Source organism: Gymnoscopelus braueri, assembly GCF_963280865.1.
Source record: "Gymnoscopelus braueri genome assembly, chromosome: 8".
In the NCBI taxonomy this organism is placed as follows: domain Eukaryota; kingdom Metazoa; phylum Chordata; class Actinopteri; order Myctophiformes; family Myctophidae; genus Gymnoscopelus; species Gymnoscopelus braueri.
Window position 1 is genome coordinate 27,066,413 of NC_137609.1, and position 22,278 is coordinate 27,088,690.

The 22,278-nt window shown below is 41.9% G+C and overlaps 1 protein-coding gene across 6 annotated transcripts in view; it reads right to left on the minus strand.

Moving 5' to 3' along the window:
• The window catches only part of LOC308089907 (RNA-binding protein Musashi homolog 2-like), a 295,395-nt gene that overhangs the window by 84,025 nt on the left and 189,092 nt on the right, over nucleotides 1-22,278 (minus strand). For all 6 annotated transcript variants that reach the window (XM_080434865.1, XM_080434866.1, XM_080434867.1 and 3 more), the window contains exon 8: nucleotides 317-399. In XM_080434865.1, the coding sequence (XP_080290991.1) occupies nucleotides 317-399 (83 nt within the window). The remainder of the gene's footprint in view (nucleotides 1-316; nucleotides 400-22,278) is intronic.

The following is a 22,278-nucleotide window of genomic DNA, read 5'->3' on the forward strand; positions in this document are numbered from 1 at the left end:
TTGTGGGCAGTGCATACCACGGCTTTCCCAACCCAGAGACCTGTGTGTGTGTGTGTGTGTGTGCGTGCGTGCGTGCGTGTGTGTGTGTGTGTTTGTTTGTGTGTGTAGTTGCTTTTACAGTATGCACCAGCAAACACTAACACACACAGAAAACTGGCATGTGGTCAAGAGTGTGTGCATAAGAACACAAACCCACACACAAACCCACCCAATGGGCTTTGGCTAGCTAACACCGCGGGAAATAGGAAATCAAATATTAATCCTTCAACGCCCTCCAGAAATTGAAAAAAAAAGAGGAAAAAAAGAGTGGACTTACCATTTTATTATTGATTTCATGAAAATGAATTTCACAGACTTTCTCTACAACGTCTTCAGTCTCAAAAGTTATGAAACCAAATCCTATACAGAGAGACAAAAACAGGGGGGGAAATAGGCAGAGAGATTGAGTTAGTGGGCAACTTTTTCCATGACAAAAAAGAAAAGAAAAATGCACCAAAGTCTGCATAAAATCCGATGTATACTCGTACGATGGTGTCACGTGCCGAAAAGAGCAGTTGTGTACGACTCTGATGAAGATGCTCCTGAATTCGAAACGTTAGTCCTTATATAGCACCTTACAGATAAAAAAGGCATTTATAGTGCTCCAGCGCCTCATTTGTTTTGTCTCACAGCATGTTGTGTCAAAACATGCTGTGAGCTTGTATATCTGCTATTTTCAGCATGCAACACCAGCGCACAACAAAGTATAAATCAGGCTTCATTATGAGGAGCATGACACACTGCGATACGTGGGCCTGTTTTTGGAGATTGGCTCGGGCATACAAAAGTGAACAAGTTAACAAGACGTGCATTGTCCTTGCTAAATCAGGAATATGATGAAATCTGCCACATTATTAAGGGCACTGGAGGACCTCTGCCACAAAGACAGGATGGAAAAAAACAGCACAAAGACCATTTAATGAGATTCATGGAGCCAGAGCTCCAGCATCTGAATTTCATTAAATGTATTTTGTGTTCTTTTCATTGAAGTTTCAACTGTATAACAAGCCCTCGTTTTTATGTTAATGCAGGCCTCAAAAATGAACGTACCATTGACTGAGGGATTTTCATTGGGTATTTTATGAGATAAAAGCTTAACCCTGTCTTTCAGCGCAAAGACAGAGGGACTAGATGGTTTCAGACTGCTGAGCACAAGAGGATTGCAATGCTCCCCGCTGTGTTTTGATGGTGACGCACAAAGCAATCTTGCGACTGTATAGTCCAGGTTGAAAGGGAAACTGATATTCTATTGCTTTGTGCAAAAGAGGGACGCCCCCCCCCCCCCCCAACACACACACACGCACACGCACACACACACACACACACACACACGCACGCACGCACACACACACACACACACACACACACACACACACACACACACACACACACACACACACACACACACACACACACACACACACACACACACACACACACACACAGAAAGGGAACACAGGCTGTGGGGGGGAAGGCAGCGAGGGGGTGCTGAAAGGAGATGAGTTTCTTTTCAATATTGAAAACCACAGTCGATGAAATAAAAACGATTCAGGGATGAACTTAAACAGACATTACTATAAACAGCCCCCGTTTGACTGACAGGCACACATGCACAATATCTGGCAGTCATTATAAATGAACGTCGGATGCTGTACTAAGGATAAACTGTATCACCTGCTGAATGTGACGAGGGCACTGATGCACTAATACAAGCAGGGAGACAAAGGTTCAAATGTCACATGTTGATGCACGTCAGACTATAATAGTCCTGGAAGGAAATTCAAATGCTATGCATGCAGTCGAACATAACACATAAACAGCGGTCGGTTCCTCTGTTAGATCACTGACATGACTTTACCAGGACTATAACAAATGGATCAGGGTTAGAGGTTGCCAAGTGAACTGTATGCCCCCAGCGTCCTGTGCATGCACATGTTCACATATCATTCCTCACACACCCACCCACCCACCCACCCACCCACCCACACACACACACACACACACACACACACACACACACACACACACACACACACACACACACACACACACACACACACACACACACACACACACACACACACACACACACACACACACACACACACACACACACACACACCATTCACTGTATGCATGTCACTTTTTAGATATTAGGTATGACTAGTCATAATACAGCTGGCTGTCATTTTCACACACCCAATAATATTTTATTGTAATGGCAGAGAAAATGGGCATAATACCAATTCCATTTACAAATGGTGCCATGGCTGATCATTACTACTATACTATATCGCTACTATCGGATGGAAACCTGGTATAACAAAACTACAAATACAGGAAAGGTTAAAAAAAAGAACCTGTGTTCCAATGATTCATTTGTAGTTAGATTATTATTTAGTCATAAGCTCTTATTAAAACTTTTCATTGGTTCAATATCAAAAAACACAGACACACTTAATCACTTACATTTTCACAGCAGCAAATTTCAAAATAATCCAAAGTGTCTTCTAAGCCAGTGGTTCCCAAACATATGGTCCCATATGGTCGCTACCCAATTTAGGGTCATGACAAAAATTCATTTCCTACAAAAATATCCAATAAAAACAAGAAATATCTTTTCCCCCCAAAATGTCTTTTTCAAATGATTTTTCAAAGCAAAAATGCTCAAAAAAAGTGTCGCATCGTGACACATTGTGAGCTTGTACATCAGCAGTTTTCACTATTTTTTAAGTATGGCTTAACGAGGACCCATTTTCAACCCATCTTCATATAATTGGTCCTCACTAATGCTCATGATAAAAATGGGTGAAGTCTTCCTTTGAGTGATTAATTCATAATTTTGTACGTTTGGGTCCCGGGAAGACAACAAATTTCTCTTTTGGTTCTTGAGCTGAAAACTTTGGGGAACCCCTATCAACACTGCTGATGGGTTACTACAGCCTAATAGTTAATCTACTGGAATATCAATCATTCCAAACTTTAGATCACATCTCTCAAATGTTAGGCATCACACTGGAGAGGACAGCATTTCCAAATAGTTGGAATCACATTGGGCAGATTAAACAACAAGGATTACTAATGTGATGTTATTCTATAAGACAGGATTTAAATTTCTGCCCAGGAATGCAAACAATGTTGTACAAGAGCGTGAGATGAGCGGGGCACGAGAGGTGCACGTGAGGCGAGTTAAGAGGCGTGGTTGTAGGAGCTGGAATGGCACCAAGTTACAGACTTCCCTCCCTGTCCACACCGCCTCCGCCAGCCACTTGTGACGGCAGACAAATAAGCCACCAGGATTCATTTGTCACAGAGGAGGGGATGGGAGAGGAGAGTGTGGGCCTAGGGAGAAGTGGACGGGCATGAGAGAGAAAGCAAGAGGGCAGAGATGGAGATGGATGAAGAGTGGGATGAAGAAAGAGAGGAAAAGACACATGACGAGTAGAGAGGTTAACTCATGCTCCCTGTCACCACGCCCCACCCCCTCACCCCACCCATCGCTGCCACACACTGAGGCGAGCAGCTCCCCATTTAACTTGACAGGACATTTTTCACTCAACAGCTATGGGCTTACGGGTCGGGTCAAAAGCTCCGGCAAGACAGACCGGCCTCGATCAGCAGTCTACAGTTAAAGCTGCTGAAAGGGTTCAGTGGTCGAAATAAACAGAAAGGAATCGGTCAATCTGTTGAACGAATGTGCGCACTGCGCGGCACGAATCACAAGGCGCCCACAAAACACCCTGTGTACCTGTCATATAACTCCACATTGAATCAGTGCGTCAGAGAGGCACTTCAATGAAATGAGAGATCAGTAAAACCGTCATCCATCAACACGCACTCTAAGAACCTGACTACAAATACAACACACGCACGCACGCGCACACACACACACACACACACACACACACACACACACACACACACACACACACACACACACACACACACACACACACACACACACACACACACACACACACACACACACACACACACACACACACACACACACACACACACACACACACACACACACACACCTGCTGTCCTTCATAATGCTCCTCACTCACATGTGGCTTATACTGGAGGGACCTCTGGAGCCTCCAGTGAAATGCTGCTTACTCTAGCCTTAGTCCATCCTGGTCTATATACTGTAGTATCTAGTCTCTTTTACAGACCATTCCAGGCTGCGATGCAACAGCGGCAGGCAGGGATATGACTGCCCGTTCATCCAGCTCCCTCACCACCCACCCTTCTGCAGGGTTAACCAGCCATGTTAGATTGTACTCATGTCTACCGCTTTCCTGGTCCAAACCTCCAGACTGTGAGATTGTCGAGGTCTGTCTGGATCGACAGACACAGGGGCCTCTAGTTTGAGGGTGGCAACATTAATGTTTATCGGCAGCACAATTGATGGGTTCGAGTTTGACACAGCTGCGCTGTCAGTACAGCTGGTGCTAACAAACTAAAAAGGTGGGCTTAATGAACAGGGACAACCCACCACAAGAACACTAGCATTTATAGCATTTTTACCACTTTATTATCCATGTCTATGTGGTTTTCTAAATAAAGGGCAAGAAGGATGCGACATTTGTTTACCGGTTAGATATGGCTGTCATTAACCAAACTTGGACATTAAATCGTTAGCGGTATATTGCTGACACACCCATATGCAGGAACACCACATCCACAGTGGGGGTTGCAGCTCACAATGCTTGGGAATCTTGGCGCTGACAGGAGATTTCGTTAGCACCTGCATGGAACTTGGACATTTTGCTGGGTAGTTAGTTGAAGGCAGAATGCCCTCTTTAGTGCCCTAAAACTAGAGGCCAATGTGTCAAACACCCTTACTCACTGTAAAAAAAGAAAAAAAAGAAAGAAAGAAACCCCCCCCCCAAAAAAAACACAGTTGCCTAGCTTAAACAGTAGCCTTTAAATGCGAGTACATGGATTTTCAATAGGCAGGCTGATAATAGGTGTTTTGTAGTTTTTGGCGGGGGATATGCTCTTGGCTGACTAGACGCTTGATTATTAGAGAAGGGCCAAGGTTGGCCACAACTCAACACTCCACAGAATGAGTCAGGGAGCCTCTCTTCACAGCCTCTCCGCTCTCCTTCTTTATTTCCACTCTCGTGCCAAATATTTCCTCTTTGAGTTCTCTCACTTTCTCTGACTACCCACCCACTTCCCCGCTTCCCCACCCCTGCATTAAAAGCTGGAGCTGTCAGAGGCAGCTCAGTGTATTTAGAAAAAAACAGCTCTGAAGACCTTTCTCTGTTCGCACCAGACAATGGGAGAAACTTGCAAACCAGTGCAGAAAAGTTGAATAGTTTGTCTTTGAAAAGTGGCATCTCAAATTTAAAACCTGGTGGTTATTTGATTAACTGGGTTCTTGTCTTTCATGTTCAGCACTTGGGACTGAGGGTGAAATGAATTGTTTTTAGGCTTTTGTCGGATAGAGGTTACAGGTCAGGGTTCATAGGCACAGGCTCATGTGATGTTGGACACAGAAGAGGTCCTAAATTTCCTTTATGCATTGGTGGGGGTTCTTGCTTGTTGGACTGGTAACCAGCCTAACTAGCATACTTCTGGGAACTAATGCATTTACGGTGCGTTTACATATGCTCTGAGTGACACCTACTCCACTCAATGTTTGCTGCTTGTTGCTCCAACACTCTAGGAGACTTGTCTGGATAAGCTGTCACTATTTTAAACAAATACACAGTATAAAAAAAACTGTATATTAAGGCCCTGACACACTGCAAGCTTCATTGACACAAGTGTCGCTGACGCACGTCAAGTTAGACCACTTATATTTATTCGAAGTGTCAAATCATTTCTATTCGGCGATGTAATGTATCGTTGCTTCGCGTTTTGTATTGAGCCTCCGTACCTGCCGTCTGTGCTGTCTCTCATTGCTCCCTGTAGCTTGTCTTCCCCACCGGCACGATATGAGGTTTCTGGCCATGTCATGGTGTCTGTCTCAACAGTGCCCTGATTAGACATGACTAAGCTGTCACTAAATCAGGGACCAGAGTAGATTGGTGTGTTCCTGCTGGGCATGTTCCAGTGTCTCCACTCCTTTTTGCGACGCCTGCTTCTAACACACACACACACTACTACTGCTAGGAGGCCTTTGACGTCTTCAACCCTCTGCCATTACTAGAGCCCAGTGTTTTAACATTCTGTTTAATACAGTCAATACCATGAACGTTCTAACAGCACAAGGCAAAGAGGCGATAGAAGGGAGACAGTGATTGACAGAAAGAGAACACTTGATATAGCTGAGGTAACCCTGCTGGAGAATGCAGAGAAGTAATGGCTTGCATGCAGCAATATAACACCAATAACAATACATCTGTTGTACTGTAGTTTACTTGAGGTGAGCTACATATTTGGAAGTATATGCTTACAGAAAGATGTTCAAAGGGACGACATACATTTTGCTTGAGATCACAGGCATAATTATTTTACACTTTTTACAAATTCTGCTTAATTGACACAGTAACACTGTTATATAGATAGATCTTTATTGATCCCGTGGGGGGAAATTCAGTCGCCAAGAGGCAGTACAGCAGCTAGAGTTATAGAGTTACAGATAGGATACAGTAATCCTATAATACAATCCGCAGATCTGCCCATGCTCGGACGTGGAATGTTTGTCAAAAACGCAAAACTGCGCATGCGTGGACGTGCGCGAGCAACAAGCAACCAGCGTCATCGAAACCAACACCACGCAGCCGCTTTTGTAATCTCCCCACAACAACAACACACGCGACGCGACCACTTCGCTTCAACCTCCGCCGTTGCTTTCACTTTGCTCATGTCTCTCTATCACACCACACTCACGCTAATATGTCATGTACATCCCACACAAAACATTAAAACACGCCAGTGTCTCAACGCAGCCGCTATAACAACAACACCGAGTCGGCATCTGGGTTGCCACGTTGGGGGTTGACAAGCAGACAGGTCTGTGTTGCCAGATGTGCGCCAGAAACAAGCAACCACCTTCATGAAAAAAAAGAAAACAGCCGAAGGGGTCCGCGATGTTTCACGGGGGTCCGTGATGTTTTGTGGGGGTCCCAAGACTCCCAGGGGGTCTGCGGACCCCCAGGGGGTCCCCCATGTATTAAAATAAAAAAATAAAATTAAACTTTTTTTGGGGACATTTTTATCCCACGATTTTGGAACCCCAAAATAAGCGAGCCCTCGCTAGTGCCCCGTGCGCGGCTAGGGGGCCGGGCGCCCGTAGGAGGCCTGGACCTCTAGTACTAATACAAAGGGAAGAACTAAACAGCAGGTGACAATTTAGTCTCTTTCTGAGTAAATCTCAAATGAATTGATGCCTGGTAAACCTCAATTTAGCCAAAAATACAAGGGCTGGGTGTGACCATGGCCAAATGTTCAAGCTACTGTTACTGTAAATGGAGTTATAGGATTAGTTTGGGATTGGACGAGGACTGCCAGAAAAGAGTATGAACTGTCTGCCTTGAAGGTTTCCCTACAGGTTTTTTAAGCATATTTCAGCATACTGCAGTTAAATTTCAGAAGACACTTCAATATTGATTGCTCTAGTCTAGAGTGTCACACAATATTTTAACCACAGAGAGAGAGAGAGAGAGAGAGAGAGAGAGAGAGAGAGAGAGAGAGAGAGAGAGAGAGAGAGAGAGAGAGAGGCGAGAGAGGGCGAGAGAGAGAGAGAGAGAGGGCGAGAGACTGAATATGCCCTGAGTAATTCTATGGAAACGGAATTAGAGGATATTGTTAAGCACTTAACCACAAACATTTTCATTTAATTGGTTGTGAGCTTGTAGATCAGCTATTTTCAAAATCCTTTCAAAATGTTTTTCTTTTCTTTCTTTTTTACATTTTGCCTATAATGACCAAAATTGGAACAAGAAGTCGTTAATGCAACAGAGTTGTTTACCACTGATAATCTTTTGAGCAAAACTCTCAAGCTGCACCTCAGATCATTCCAGGACACACACTGAACTAAAAGTTGCAGAGGTAAGGCACCAGCAGCATACCACTGTGGATATGTAGGAACACAACATACATATATTTGCATGTGCCTGTCTTTTTATTCTTTGATTAAACATTTACAGTAAGACACAATATGTCTTTGTCTGTTTCCTCTGTGTTCAGCAGCACGACTTCGCTCTGCTTGCTCGCTGAGGGAACTAGTTTGTCTGTGTCCCTATGTAGGTCAGCTAGTAGCCTTGGCAATCAATTTCTACTGTCCTACATAAAGAGACACCCCATGATGCGCGCGCACACACGCACGCCCCCACGCACACACACATTTCTGATGCCGCCATCCCTGGTCGTTACCCCCTATTGATTTCAGATTTAACCTTACCAACAACCCCTTTCGAATTCGAACCTTAAACAATAGCTGTAAACCTAACCATTAGGGGCTGTCCTCAACTACAGAAATTCTTGGTGGACTAATCGATCAGTTGATTTAATCAACAAATCTGTGCAATTGTGTTTACTGCATACTAAAGCAATAAGAGGCCATGGTGTGCAGCTATTTTAGAACAGTTAAGGGCTGTTGTTAGGTACTGTATGAGGGCGTAAGTCTGCACAACTAACCATTTAACTCTAATCTGTTTAACGATCCCGGTCTTTGTCATTAATTTCAGCTCTCTCCATTTTTTTAAAATCTTCATCCTCTATCTATCCTGTCCATCTCTTTCCATCACTCATCCTTGATTAGTCCACAGTAAATACAAATTCACAACTAAATCTGGCATTTTAAAACAATATATTTGGTGCAGTGATATTGATGTAATGTGGTCACAGGTGTTTATAGAGTACATACTGTACTCTATACTATAAAAACACACCTGTGACTGCATTACAATACACGTGGCTCAGCTAATCATAATCAAGGACTGGAACTATCCATTTTATAAAATCCAGCCTCTTCAGGTTGGAGAGGATGAGACAAACAAACACACAAAAGTAAAGTAGCACCAGTATTGCAGAGGTGATCAATATTAAAATAAAGAAGTCACACAGCTTGTGACTGGGTTCAGAACTGAACTGAACATTATAATGCTGATTTCACTATGGCTACTGTGTATCGAAAGTTGTAGACTGGCAGATTTAAAGGTTTATATCTAGAGTTTACAAGAGATGTAAATGGAAAAAATGCATAAAAGAACTACCGTAATCAACTACAAAGTTGAGTACTGAACAGACCAAGCTGTCTTGTCCTGACTAACTTTGACTACGTCGGGAGATCAGATCGGGTGACATTTCACATAAGAAAGTTGCTCAAAACCTCACAGCCTACAGCTAATGATCAACTGATTTTGCAGTTCTATGCCTGCGTGAGAGAAAATAACTGAATAAATAAAAATAAATGTATATAATAAATGTATAAAATAAATATGTGAATGAATAATGTTAAAACCAAAAATGGTGATTGACAGCTTTCGCACTACCAGTAGACGAGTAAACAGACATGACATCTGACTTCTTCACTTTTCCTGATCTTTCCCTATAAAGTATTCCCCCCCCCCATTGTCATGCCTGGTTTGCCTCTCTCTCCACACACACACACACACACACACACACACACACACACACACACACACACACACACACACACACACACACACACACACACACACACAGCCTCACTATCTTTTTGGTTGTAATATTTCCTTGCACACTGTGCTTGTAAATTACACTTCCTTACAATGGTAACAATGCCTCACGCACGCACGTACGCACGCACGTACGCACGTACGCACGCACGCACGCACGCACGCACGCACGCACGCACGCACGCACGCACGCACGCACGCACGCACGCACGCACGCACACACAAAGGTTTATCTTTATCTTTTTTTCTCACTGGTAATGCTGCCAATACATAACTTGCAGTGGTGTGGCTCAGTAGAGCAGCACAGCTCATGTGCTGATTACGTCACATACAGTAAACCTGTATGGATGATTAGTGAACGCTAGGGAGACATAATACTGTAGTGGTCACTAACTAACTAGCTGGACAGGCGGTTAAAGTTTGAATTCACTTAAAAAATGTGTGCAAAAGCAAACCTGAACATTGTACGCCATACTCTTGACCTTACCCATTTCCTTAGTACGGATGGTGTATGGACGTACAGTAATGAGATTCAAAGGTCTGAACCTCAAGAGGATTCTCCATTCAAGACTGCCTGTCTTTTGTGCAAAAGCGAAAGACTCAACTCAATGGATGTCTCTATCTCCATCACATACAGTAACAACCAATATGGACTCGGGCCAGGAAGGTTTCCCAAACCCTTTGAGACACAATGATGAATTTCTTTTGAGGAGCGAAGCAAGGCAGAATTGGGAATGCACGAAACAGATAGGCACCCTTTGTGCCTTCAGCCTGATTGATATACAGTAGATACCAGTTTCATTCTATTTAATTAGCATTTCTCATTCCTGACGAAAATGCAGAATCAGAATGGGAGATGATCAGAAACAAGTGAATGGTTTGCGATATTTGCATGGATAGAGACAGGCAGACAGACGATAACCTTAGGGCTAGTAGATGAAAACAGTTTTTGCGTGTAAAATGATGTGGATGTGGATCACCACCTGGCACCAAAGCCTTCATCTGAGAATTCACTCATGACCTAATTGCTTCTTATTTGATGTAATCTCCTAGAAGGTTGTTACCTGCTCCGTAATGTATGCAGTTTGCATTATTACACATTGAATTATCTACAAGGAGACGATAAAAGCAGCATTCTTTATAGTGAATTGGCGTCTTGCTGGATTTAAGGCCATGTTCAAGAGTTGGGAGGTATTTAAATATGATTGACTATTGACTCACACACACACACAGACACAGCTCAGGCCAAAGTGGCTGAGGTAGGTTTTGATCATGACATCACACAATAATATATCAGGTTAAGTGTCAGCAAGCAGGGTGTGATGTCACCTTGACACCAGTGACCCTGTGTGTCATGGATATCCCTCTTCCACCAACACGCACGCACGCAGGCAGTCGCGTACGCACACGCACACACACGCACACGCACACACACACACACACACACACACACACACACACACACACACACACACACACACACAGTAAAATTATACCCACACTTACATGCATGACAGAAAGAGTGTGGAGTGCACAGAAGGGCTGTCAGCCTAGGTCATTTGTATGTGTAACAGACTCTTCCCAGCCTCCATGGTTTATCCCATCGCTCATGTGCAGCATAATTGGCTATATAATCAAATGTAAAAATGTACAGAGTGCAGCAGTTTCATCACTTTGGAATATCCTTTAATCACTTCCTTTGGGCCTAAGCCAAGATGAATTAGCATGGATGAGATAGACGCACACAGGACAGAGGCTGCCGTTTATTTAGTTCTTTGTTTATGTTATTCAGTTCACGGATGTGTCTCCTTCTCTCACATCGGCTCCTCATGGGGTTCCTCTGAAGAAGAAGTGCATTTTGGTGTGGTCAGGATGTCACATTAGCACACAGATTGCTTAAAGATGTCAATGCAACCAAGCCAAGTGAACTCAGATGGTCTGACAAAGCACCAGGACACCAGGGGCCATATGTACTGTATCAGGGGTGTACACAACAAAGATCTGTATATGAAAGGAAACTTGAGGTGCGTCGCCAAATACTCTGCAGGTGGTGCGTGCATATTTTCAGGCAGTGTCTCTTGATGACAGAGTCGTGAGGAGAGATTATGCAGGGACAGTTACAAGTCTTTGTTCTGAGTCCAATAAAATGTTATTGCAAGATTCATGTTTGTGTCATTTAAATTGGTGTTATTTACTTCAGATCAGATACGAATTAGCTAGTTTACGGCCACTTACATGTAAGTGCAATAGAAATGTATCTTCGATTCAATGCACATTTTCCCTGCTGGTGCAAATCATTATGAACGAATGGGCCAAATGTTAATTGAATTGTTAAATTGTGATATTATCAAACATAAATATCAAACATATCAAACAGTCTATAGTTCCCTAAAGGAAATGAATGTATTTCATTCAGTCTGACCAGATGCAGGGATAAAACATATCCCCACCGGCGATAAAAAATAATGACCGGAGGCAGGGGATATCAAAAGCACAGGAATGGATTTCCACACCAATCCCCCACAGCAAATCAGACCCTGCTTATTATAAAATATAATTTTTTATCAGTCTTCCAGTGGCCGATTCTTGCGTTGTGGGCCAAATTATGCTTTTTGGCCTCCCTTTGAAGTCCCACCACTTTTTTTATTTCTTCCACACTGAGTTGCTCCGAACCAAATCTATAGTGGAAATACATTTATTGCAGGAGCCAATTTTACCCGCTCCATTTTTATTTTTGTTGTATATGCAACTATTACATCAGAAAATAATATTGTTTATTGTTTGCGACTTCCTCAACAAATATTGTGCTTCTTTTTCACCGCTTTCTGAGCCATTGTCTTCCTCATTTTACCAACATTAATATGAGCTTTGACTTGGACATGAATAGGGTATTACGGGTTAATTGTAGGAGGTTTTTATAATCATTTATGGGTAAAAAAGGTAGTGGATACATTCACGTGTGCTTAATTCCATACTAATTTGTCTGCCACCCCATTATTTATGTTAAAACACCAGGTGTATGTGTCTCTCTCATAAATGCACCAGACACCAGGCTTGTCCGGAAGCCCAGAATTACACCACATAGCACAACAGCCGTGGCTGCTTTGGTCCACTGCTTTCTCTAGTGTTATGAGCGTCATGGACCCCAAGGGTTGCTATGATTGGGTCATCCGGGGTTTACAGCAAAATGACACATAGTTTAAAACAGGGCTTGAAAACTGAAAGGACAAGCCGTGGAGTACAGTATTTGTAGGTATATCTCCCATACTGGAAGTATGTCACCCCTCAAATGTTGTCCAAATATGGAGTTAGCATTTCTCTGTATGTATGCATGTATATGTATATGTATAATATATACATACATACATGTAAACGTATATCCCCCACATGGCTCCAGACTGGCGTTGCACTGGGAAAGCCACACAGTTATTAGACCCTGTCTTGTTTTTCAATCAGTTTGTTATGTTTCTGTTCCATCACCAACCTAATGTTCCTAAACAGGTTAGAAAGAACTGTCAATACCGTTCCTTTGCACATACATTTTTACTTTTACCTTATCCAAGGTGGTTTCACTGATTGTGATGTTAACGCAAATAATAATTACTGCACATCCGGTGAACTGATTGGGGCTGGAACCTTGCCCAAATATGGGTCATACATCACTGACTAGATACCCAGCTTGGCAGAGATACAGTATGTGCTCAACTGAGCGCATCAACCTCTCCAGTTGTCCGTATGAAAATGTTTCACTTCCAAATCAAACAGGATCATTCCTTTTTTATTCTTTGACATTGCCTGGCAGTTACTGTTTACTGTAATGTGTGGAGTCAGACATGGTATCCTAAAGAGGTGGGGGAAAACATTTAGAGAGAGAGAGAGAGAGAGAGAGAGAGAGAGAGAGAGAGAGAGAGAGACCATACGTGGTCGAGTGACCATGTGTTTATATTGAGAGAGGGAACTAGTTGTAGCAGAGTCATTGTAAAATTAAGAATGAAACATTTAAAAACATAACCAGACTGTATTCATCACCTCACGTGAATAAACTGTCTGACTGTAGGCTATACTCTTTCTTTGCACTCTGTGGTTAGCCTCTTTAACTATTTTGTCTACTTTGATTATTTGATGCAGTCATGCAGATATGAAGCATTTCTGTTGCATATAATATTTAAAAAAATTGCTCAATCTCTCTTTCGTTTGGGGTGTTTTTGTAACCCCAAGAGGGCCCCGACGGGCGCTAATTCGCCTATAATAAACGATCAGCATTTGTTTTATTTTCTCCTACCTACTGTTGGTGAGAATATAAAAAATATGGTTTATGGTGGTTGGGGGGGGGGTCATGCATTTTCCTGCAGTCACTCAGGGGGGTCATGGAAAAATATTTGGAGGTCAAGGAAAAACACTAAATCACATCAGAACTATACCTCCCTCCTGAATAAATAACGCACACTCCCTTACATTTTATTTACCACTTTTATATTGAGTCAGTGTGTCAATTACAGGTTTAAAAGGACAGTTTTGAAGTTAAATTTCATATTGAAGGATGTTAAAGGCTAAAATCGCAATAAACCGTAATATCGAATCGCAACAATCGTTGAATCGCAGAATCGCAATATAATTAAGGATCGCAATATAAATTGAATCGGCACCCTAAGTATCGAGATCGTATGGAATCGGGAGATAAGTGAATCGTCCCACCCCTAGTATCCTACCAAGTAGTAGCATGCCACTTGGACACAGGCCGGGGTCTGATCAGCCTCGGTCGGGTCGCCTGGAGGAGGGTGTCTGTTGTAAGACCCGAAACACCCAGTGACTCCAGGTAACAACACTGATGATGTGTCCAAGTTTGTGCATCAGTTGATGCTTTATTAACCAAAATGGGTCAACTAGAAAGGTGCACTCGGTTCATTGCAAATATGTTCATCGGAAGGCATATAATAATAGCGATGTATGCAATTCACTTTCTATCCACAGCCGTGAAAAAGTAGCGCGGCATGTGAGTGTCAGTTATATCAGTTGTATCCAAGGCCGTATCCATGGTGTGGAAGTTAGTGTGGTTTATTTCATTTCTATGATTGCGAGACTATATGAAAAGCTACTTGAAGAACACCAAATAAGAACAAATATTATATTAGAATACACTAACCATGAAACCATTATTACCATAATTAGACACAATGGGATCAAAATATGACCTATCTATCACAAACATACTTGTGTAGCTATGACAGGCTTGCTTCTGGAGCTAGTAAGAAACCTTCTGCCTCACATACCGTATGGGTCCAAATGTGGTTATTTCAGATAGAACACATTGAGGTAACGGTTGTCTCAGAATGAGTTTTTTATTTGTTTTATAAGCCTTTATATTTGTAGTAAATTATGGCCCCATCATAAATAGGCCAAACAATCATAGAAAGGTACAGCTTTAGAAATGACATTACAGTGTCTGCCTATTTTAAAATAAATTTACATTTAAAGTAGAATGGTCTGTGACCAACCTGTGTAATGCAGATGATATTCCATTTGCAGTTTCAATAAAGCTCATGAAAACAACTATTAACACCGTCTATCACCGTCCAGACATTGTAAATGGACATGAAAGCAATCATTTTCACCCAGGCTTACAGTGGCTGTTGTGGGCTTTGAGCTAAAAAACTCCATTGGGTCCAATTGGCATGGCTATTGTGAAAAACAGATCATATTTTTGTTGCCGACATTTTCTTTGCAGGATCAACAGTACCTTTTTTTCTAGAACACTTGTTATTAATCATAAAGCATGCAACATATTCATCACCAACTCCTTTTATTTATGAGTGGCTTACGACCGTCTGACTAAACGTGGTTTTTTTTGCAGATCATTTAAGTGGGCTTGATGGAGATCCTGTGGTGAGAGCTGACGGATGACACTTAACTGCATGCGGTAGGTTGCCTGCTCGATGCTTGATAGCTGTCAGTTTCATGTCAGTCCGTGGAGGAGTACTGGGTGGGAGGGCCTGTGCCAGAACGCTCTTTCACAGCTCACTTACTCACACTCAACCCCTGATTATTATACATACATTATATAGCTCCTGACGTCGGTAGTCGTGCGATCCTGACCTACCAATCTTATCTGGGGATTTATAAATGCAAGGTAGTTGCTAGAATGCGGCCATTAACATGCTTTGGAAAACGATCATGTCACTGCCCCAATATGTATATGTAATATAAGTGCCACTCTATAGACTTTTGACTTTTGTTCTGATATGCAGTTGTTGTTTTTGTAACTCTCATTAATTATTTCCACACCGTTTTAGCAAAACAATCTCTATGACGCATTTTGACTTAGAACTCTAGGATCTCTGCGACCTCATCTACAGCCATGATGGTCTCTATTGTCTTACACCCTCTCTCTCTCATACACATTCATTTTCTATCTCTCTCCATCTTTCTCTCTCTGTAAAAGGGGCTTAAGAATGAGGTAAGACAGCTCAGACTGAGTTGAATGTGTGCAGTCATTAAGACTATTTTATTTAACACTTATTCAGCGTCACTTCGTGCCGCGCTATGAGCCTGTAGATCTGCTATTTCTGAAAAATCATGAAATGTTTTGCAAATCTTTGAAGATATATATATTTTTTAAAGCGAACATTTTTAACTCAAATCTTTGTTTGGTGGGGTCCGCGGCCAAATACATATAATTTTGGGGGTCCTGACACTGATTCAGAAAACAGTTTTTGGAGAGATTTTTTGAATCGGCCTCAGGTCTTAATGGGTTAAGCTAATCTTCTACTACTAAGTATTGCTGTCTATTATTTATGAGCAATGCATCATAGCGTATGGCAACATCAGTGGACGGAGTATGATGAGAAAACTGAGAAAAACAGATGTGGGTGTCGAGCATGTGATCACTTTGAATGGGTCCTCACATATCTCCCATATGGCTCTGTCTAGACAGACAGACAGACAGACAGACAGACAGACAGACAGACAGACAGACAGAGTGACAGACAGACAGACAGACAGACAGACAGACAGACAGACAGACAGACAGAGTGACAGACAGAGTGACAGACAGACAGACAGACAGACAGACAGACAGACAGACAGACAGACAGACAGACAGACAGACAGACAGACAGACAGACAGACAGACAGACAGACAGACAGACAGAGTCGCGCGCGCGCACACGCACACACACACACACACACACACACACACACACACACACACACACACACACACACACACACACACACACACACAACACAGACACTAACACACACTTTTTGCCACAAGTTGGCCAGTCTTTGCATCACCACTCAGTTTATTCCTTCCCGTCTCTGTACATTTCTCTGCCACTTTAAGGGAGGAGAGCTCATTTCACCCTCAAAGCGGACATCAATGGAAATTGTGAAATCTGTAAATGTGTGCATTAAATTGAGCGAGGTGTGGCCACAGGGCGAGAGGTGTTCAGAATAAGATGTACTGTAGGAGGAGAGTGAGTGAATAAGGTGGAAAGGAAAGGAAAGGAAAGGAAAGGAAAGGAAAGGAAAGGAAAGGAAAGGAAAGGAAAGGAAAGGAAAGGAAAGGAAAGGAAAGGAAAGGAAAGAAGAGAGCGCGACTGGGCTAGGAGAGAAGCTAGATGTACAGACCTTAGCCACACTAGCAGCCCCTAGAGTCCATTATTAGAGCCCAGCACTGTCACTAGTGGGCCAATAAATTAAAAATAAAAGATGGAGGAAAAAAAAGGTAAATTATTATTAAGCTTTAAGGTGAAATGAAAGGAAAGGCCATGAAGTCTCCATAATCAGTAGCGTTCATCCTGCAGTCTGCCTATGAGATTATGAGATGCCTAAAAGAATATAACTCAAATGATTAGGGTTCATTCTTCAGGGAGCATGAATGCACTCATGACAATCTGTCGATTAGACTGGCAAGTAGGGCCATGGGATCACCATAATAAGCAGGGTACATTTTCCAGGGGCCATGAAGATGTAAAGCAAATTCCATGCAAATCCAGTCTATAGTTTTTAACATACGTATCGTGTTTGGGATCAAAGTGTTGGGCGAATGGACGGACGGACCACCGTCCTTAGTGTCATGACGCTACCAGGGCCGAGACATTAGAAAGAAATGTTAGACAAAGGATGCGATTGTGCTTCTCCAATATGTGACCTTTCACCTCTGCTTATATCCCTCACCTGTGAGGCAGTGCCAGTTTGAGTGCCGTCTTCTAGAAAATGAGAGACAGCAGAGCAGCTTTAACAGACAGACGTTCTAGGAGATCGTCTTCAAACAGAGTGAAGTCGGTAATTAATAGGACAGGGCTTTAAAGCAGAATGCTGTACTTGCCCTTCCTCTCTGACTAGCGGCTTCTGTAACTGGCCTTTTAGCATAGGGCTGCTCAATCCCCCAGCATGCCGCCGGGTGCTGGACCCCCATTACTAGGTAGCTGCTCTTTGAAGGCATCCGGGAAGGGGTCACCCTCCCTCCGTTTTATCCTCGCAAAGGTCAGCCACAGCGGACCGCCACAGGGAGAGATGCCTCTTCTGTGTGTCTGGCCACGCTTCCGTGGCTGACCACCAGGGGAGTGTGCAGAGCCAAGGACGGCCTGCTCACTGGGGCACTGCACTGTAAAATCCAATAGCTATCTTTACTTAGATAAATGAGTTAGCTTTACTCATTTGTTACAATACTAGGTTTAATCAAGTAACGTGTACTAAAAAATATAATTTACTTAATTGTTTTGAGTAAACATATCTTTGTTTACTTGCCCAGAGCGAGTAACATTTAAATGCACTGTGTTTAGTGTAGTTTACTTATTATTTGTATTTTAGAACACTTTCCCAGAACTAGTAACATTTAATTGCACTGTGATTAGTATTGTTTACTTGTTATTTGTGTTTAGAACACTTGCCCAGAGCTAGTAACATTTAATTGCACTGTGATTAGTATTGTTTACTTGTTATTTGTGTTTAGAACACTTGCCCAGAGCTAGTAACATTTAATTGCACTGTGATTAGTATTGTTTACTTGTTATTTGTGTTTAGAACACTTGCCCAGAGCTAGTAACATTTAATTGCACTGTGATTAGTATTGTTTACTTGTTATTTGTGTTTAGAACACTTGCCCAGAGCTAGTAACATTTAATTGCACTGTGTTTAGTATTGTTTACTTGTTATTTGTGTTTAGAACACTTGCCCAGAGCTAGTAACATTTAATTGCACTGTGATTAGTATTGTTTACTTCTTATTTGTGTTTAGAACACTTGCCCAAAGCTAGTAACATTTAATTGCACTGTGTTTAGTATTGTTTACTTGTTATTTGTGTTTAGAACACTTGCCCAGAGCTAGTAACATTTAATTGCACTGTGATTAGTATTGTTTACTTCTTATTTGTGTTTAGAACACTTGCCCAAAGCTAGCAACATTTAATTACACTGTGTTTAGTATTGTTTACTTGTTATTTGTGTTTAGAACACTTGCCCAGAGCTAGTAACATTTAATTGCACTGTGATTAGTATTGTTTACTTCTTATTTGTGTTTAGAACACTTGCCCAAAGCTAGCAACATTTAATTACACTGTGTTTAGTATTGTTTACTTGTTATTTGTGTTTAGAACACTTGCCCAGAGCTAGTAACATTTAATTGCACTGTGTTTAGTATTGCTTTTTTACGTTATTTTTTTTAAAATCATTTTTAAATAAGTTACAGGAGTGATATGAAATGTGAGCTTACCATAATCACAGTAATCCTTAATCATATTCCATCATATTCAAGGGCTTTTGCAGAGAAATGAGACAGACTCCAGTCACTTTCAAATTAGATCACTGAGGGCAGGTGTGCAGGTCCAGCTGACGCTCGTTGACACTCGTTACTGTTATAGGCATCGAAGCAATTATGCTTCTGCACTGTCAAATAGGCCTACATCTAATCTAAGATTAGTGGGACTCATTCAAATGACAACCAGTGAGTCCCGGGACTCACTTTATTGAAGGTCTAACAACATCACTGTATTATATTAGATTTATTAGATATTATATTGATATTATAGACATTTTATTTTATTAGATGATGTTGTTACAAAGCAGCATATTGGCCTGGGCATAAAGTATGCGGCACATATCTCTATCATCTTGGATATTGTCAGTAACAATGTGTCCCAGATACTTGATTTCCTGGCACACAGATAGATGACTGTCACATAGGTAAAAGGCTAGGAAAGACGATTTCTTGTCCTCATGGCTTCTCATAATCATACTCTTTTTTGCATTATGATTTATGTCATGATCATTGGCATACTTTGAGCAAACTTTCAATAGCTGCTGTAACCCTCCACTGTAAGGACTTAGCACGACCAGGTCATCAGCGTACACCGTACATAAGCTGATTGATGATAGAGTTACCTATCAGACAGCCCATATTGCACTTGTTTAATTCAATGGATAGATCATTCATGTAAACGTTGAATAAAACGGTAGACAAAATCCTCCCTTGGCGTACACCATTGCTAACTGAGAAATGGGCAGATGTAACATTACCCCATTTGACCTGCATTTTCTGATTTGCATACCAAAACACCAGTATACGTACAATGTGTCTAGGTGTGCCTCTATCAAGCAGCTTGTGAAACATGTTTTAGTGGTTAATCCTGTCAAAAGCTTGAGACACATCAATGACAATGAAGCATGAAGACAGTGGAATTATGGCTACTGTAGCTGGCAATCAGTTCTTTAAGTGCAAAGATGCATAGGTCTGTGCCGTGTTTCTTTAAATCCAAACTGGTTATCTGCAGTCAGGACAAACATTTCAAGGCGCACACGCATGATTGTTTCCTAAACTTTGGAGAGGATGCTGGCCAGAGCGATAGGTCTATTGTTGTCAATGCTGTTGTTTAGTTTACCTGCCTTGTCTTTAAGGACAGCTACAAATTGTACCCATGACCCCATGACCCAACAGACCTGTAAAACACAAGGCCAGTAATGGGCAGATTTTATTGATTGCAAATTTGAGGTGTCCTGCTGTGATGTGATGCATGCCACATGCCTTGTTGTCAGGGGTCATCAATTTGTCCGTACACAATATGTCATGGTACTGATTTACTTTGACATTATGACACATTAGGAGTCCACTAGTAGTGGTTCTCAAGCATCTAATTGTCAAGGACCCCCATAACTCTGAGGCCGCATACACACAGTTAAAACAAGCGCTTTATGGCTGCCTTATGCCTTACGTGAAGCATAAGGCCGTTTCAATTCATTCCCTATGGAAGTCACGTGGTTTGCTGTTTTATGCGTGCCTCACGGCTCTCTGGCTTTATCCCCCCTCCCATAAGGCAAGTCAGCCTTATCAAACCACGTGACTTCCATAGGGAATGCATTGAAACGGCCTTATGCTTCATGTAAGGCATAAGGCAGCCATAAAGCGCTTGTTTTAACTGTGTGTATGGCGTAAGAGTGTACAAATGGAACCAAATGGACCCCATTTGTACACTCTTACAGACCTGTTATGGTCATTCAGGGTTAGCTCTTTATGTGTTTCTGGTAATATTATTGTCTGCTCAATGTCCATGGATTTTTTTTTATTTTGAATAAAATGTCCACCACAAGCCAGCATGGCGATGACCCCTGCTTGTTGTTGCACCCTCTATGTTAGTGGGTAGGGTCCGATGTTTTACTGTTGTTCATTACTTAGACCTCTTTCCAAAAATCATACAGGTCTTTGCTTTGTAGCTTACTAGACAAGTGAGTCTGCTCTCAGAGTGTCTTTTAACAGATCAAACAGCACATTTAAATTTTGCTTTGCTGTGAGTTAATTTCTTCTCCTCAAACAATGAACCTTGTCTAGGCCTACCAGTTTAGTATTATCTATTTATTATTTATATTTTAGATCACTTACCAAGAGCTAGTAACAATTAATTGCACTGTGGTTTAAGTATGGTTTACTTATAATTCGTATTTTAGAACACTTTATATAGATCAGTAACGTCACTCTGGCTGGGCGTGCCTTAATGTGAGCATGCGCAGATTGCACACTGCACACATTTTGAAACAACTTGCAATCAGATGAGCAGCAGCACCTGGGTTGTAATTTGTTTGGAAGAAGGAAGCAACACGTTTTGTTTTCTACAATTCAAGACATTATTTCGTCGATAAGGTAAGTTATCTAGTGTGAATTTGTGTATCTGACTGCTGCCATTATGTTAGTGAACATTTGCCAAACGTTACGTCAATATTGATGACTGGTTTCGACTGGAAATGTTTTTTCCACCACATGAAAACTTAGCCTACTTAAACCTGAAATAGCGTTGGCACTTTCTCCATTACAACCAGTACATCTACATAAACGTTCAGATTTCAAATATAAAGTGCTGACCACACGGCCATGGATGGTACAATTTGAATCGAGTGGGTATAAGTACCCGTATCTTCAGTTTTGTTCAATAAAAAGCATTTTAATCCGATCGCCGGCAATTTTCTCATAGAGAGATAATGTATCAGAGTGAAATACACCTCCCAACCGATAGGGTCGCGTAGTTGAAAGCATTTGATGACAATTCGGACAAAATGGCCACCAATTGGATTAAAATGCTTTTTATTTAACAATACGGACTATACGGGTACTTAGACCCGCTCGATTCAAC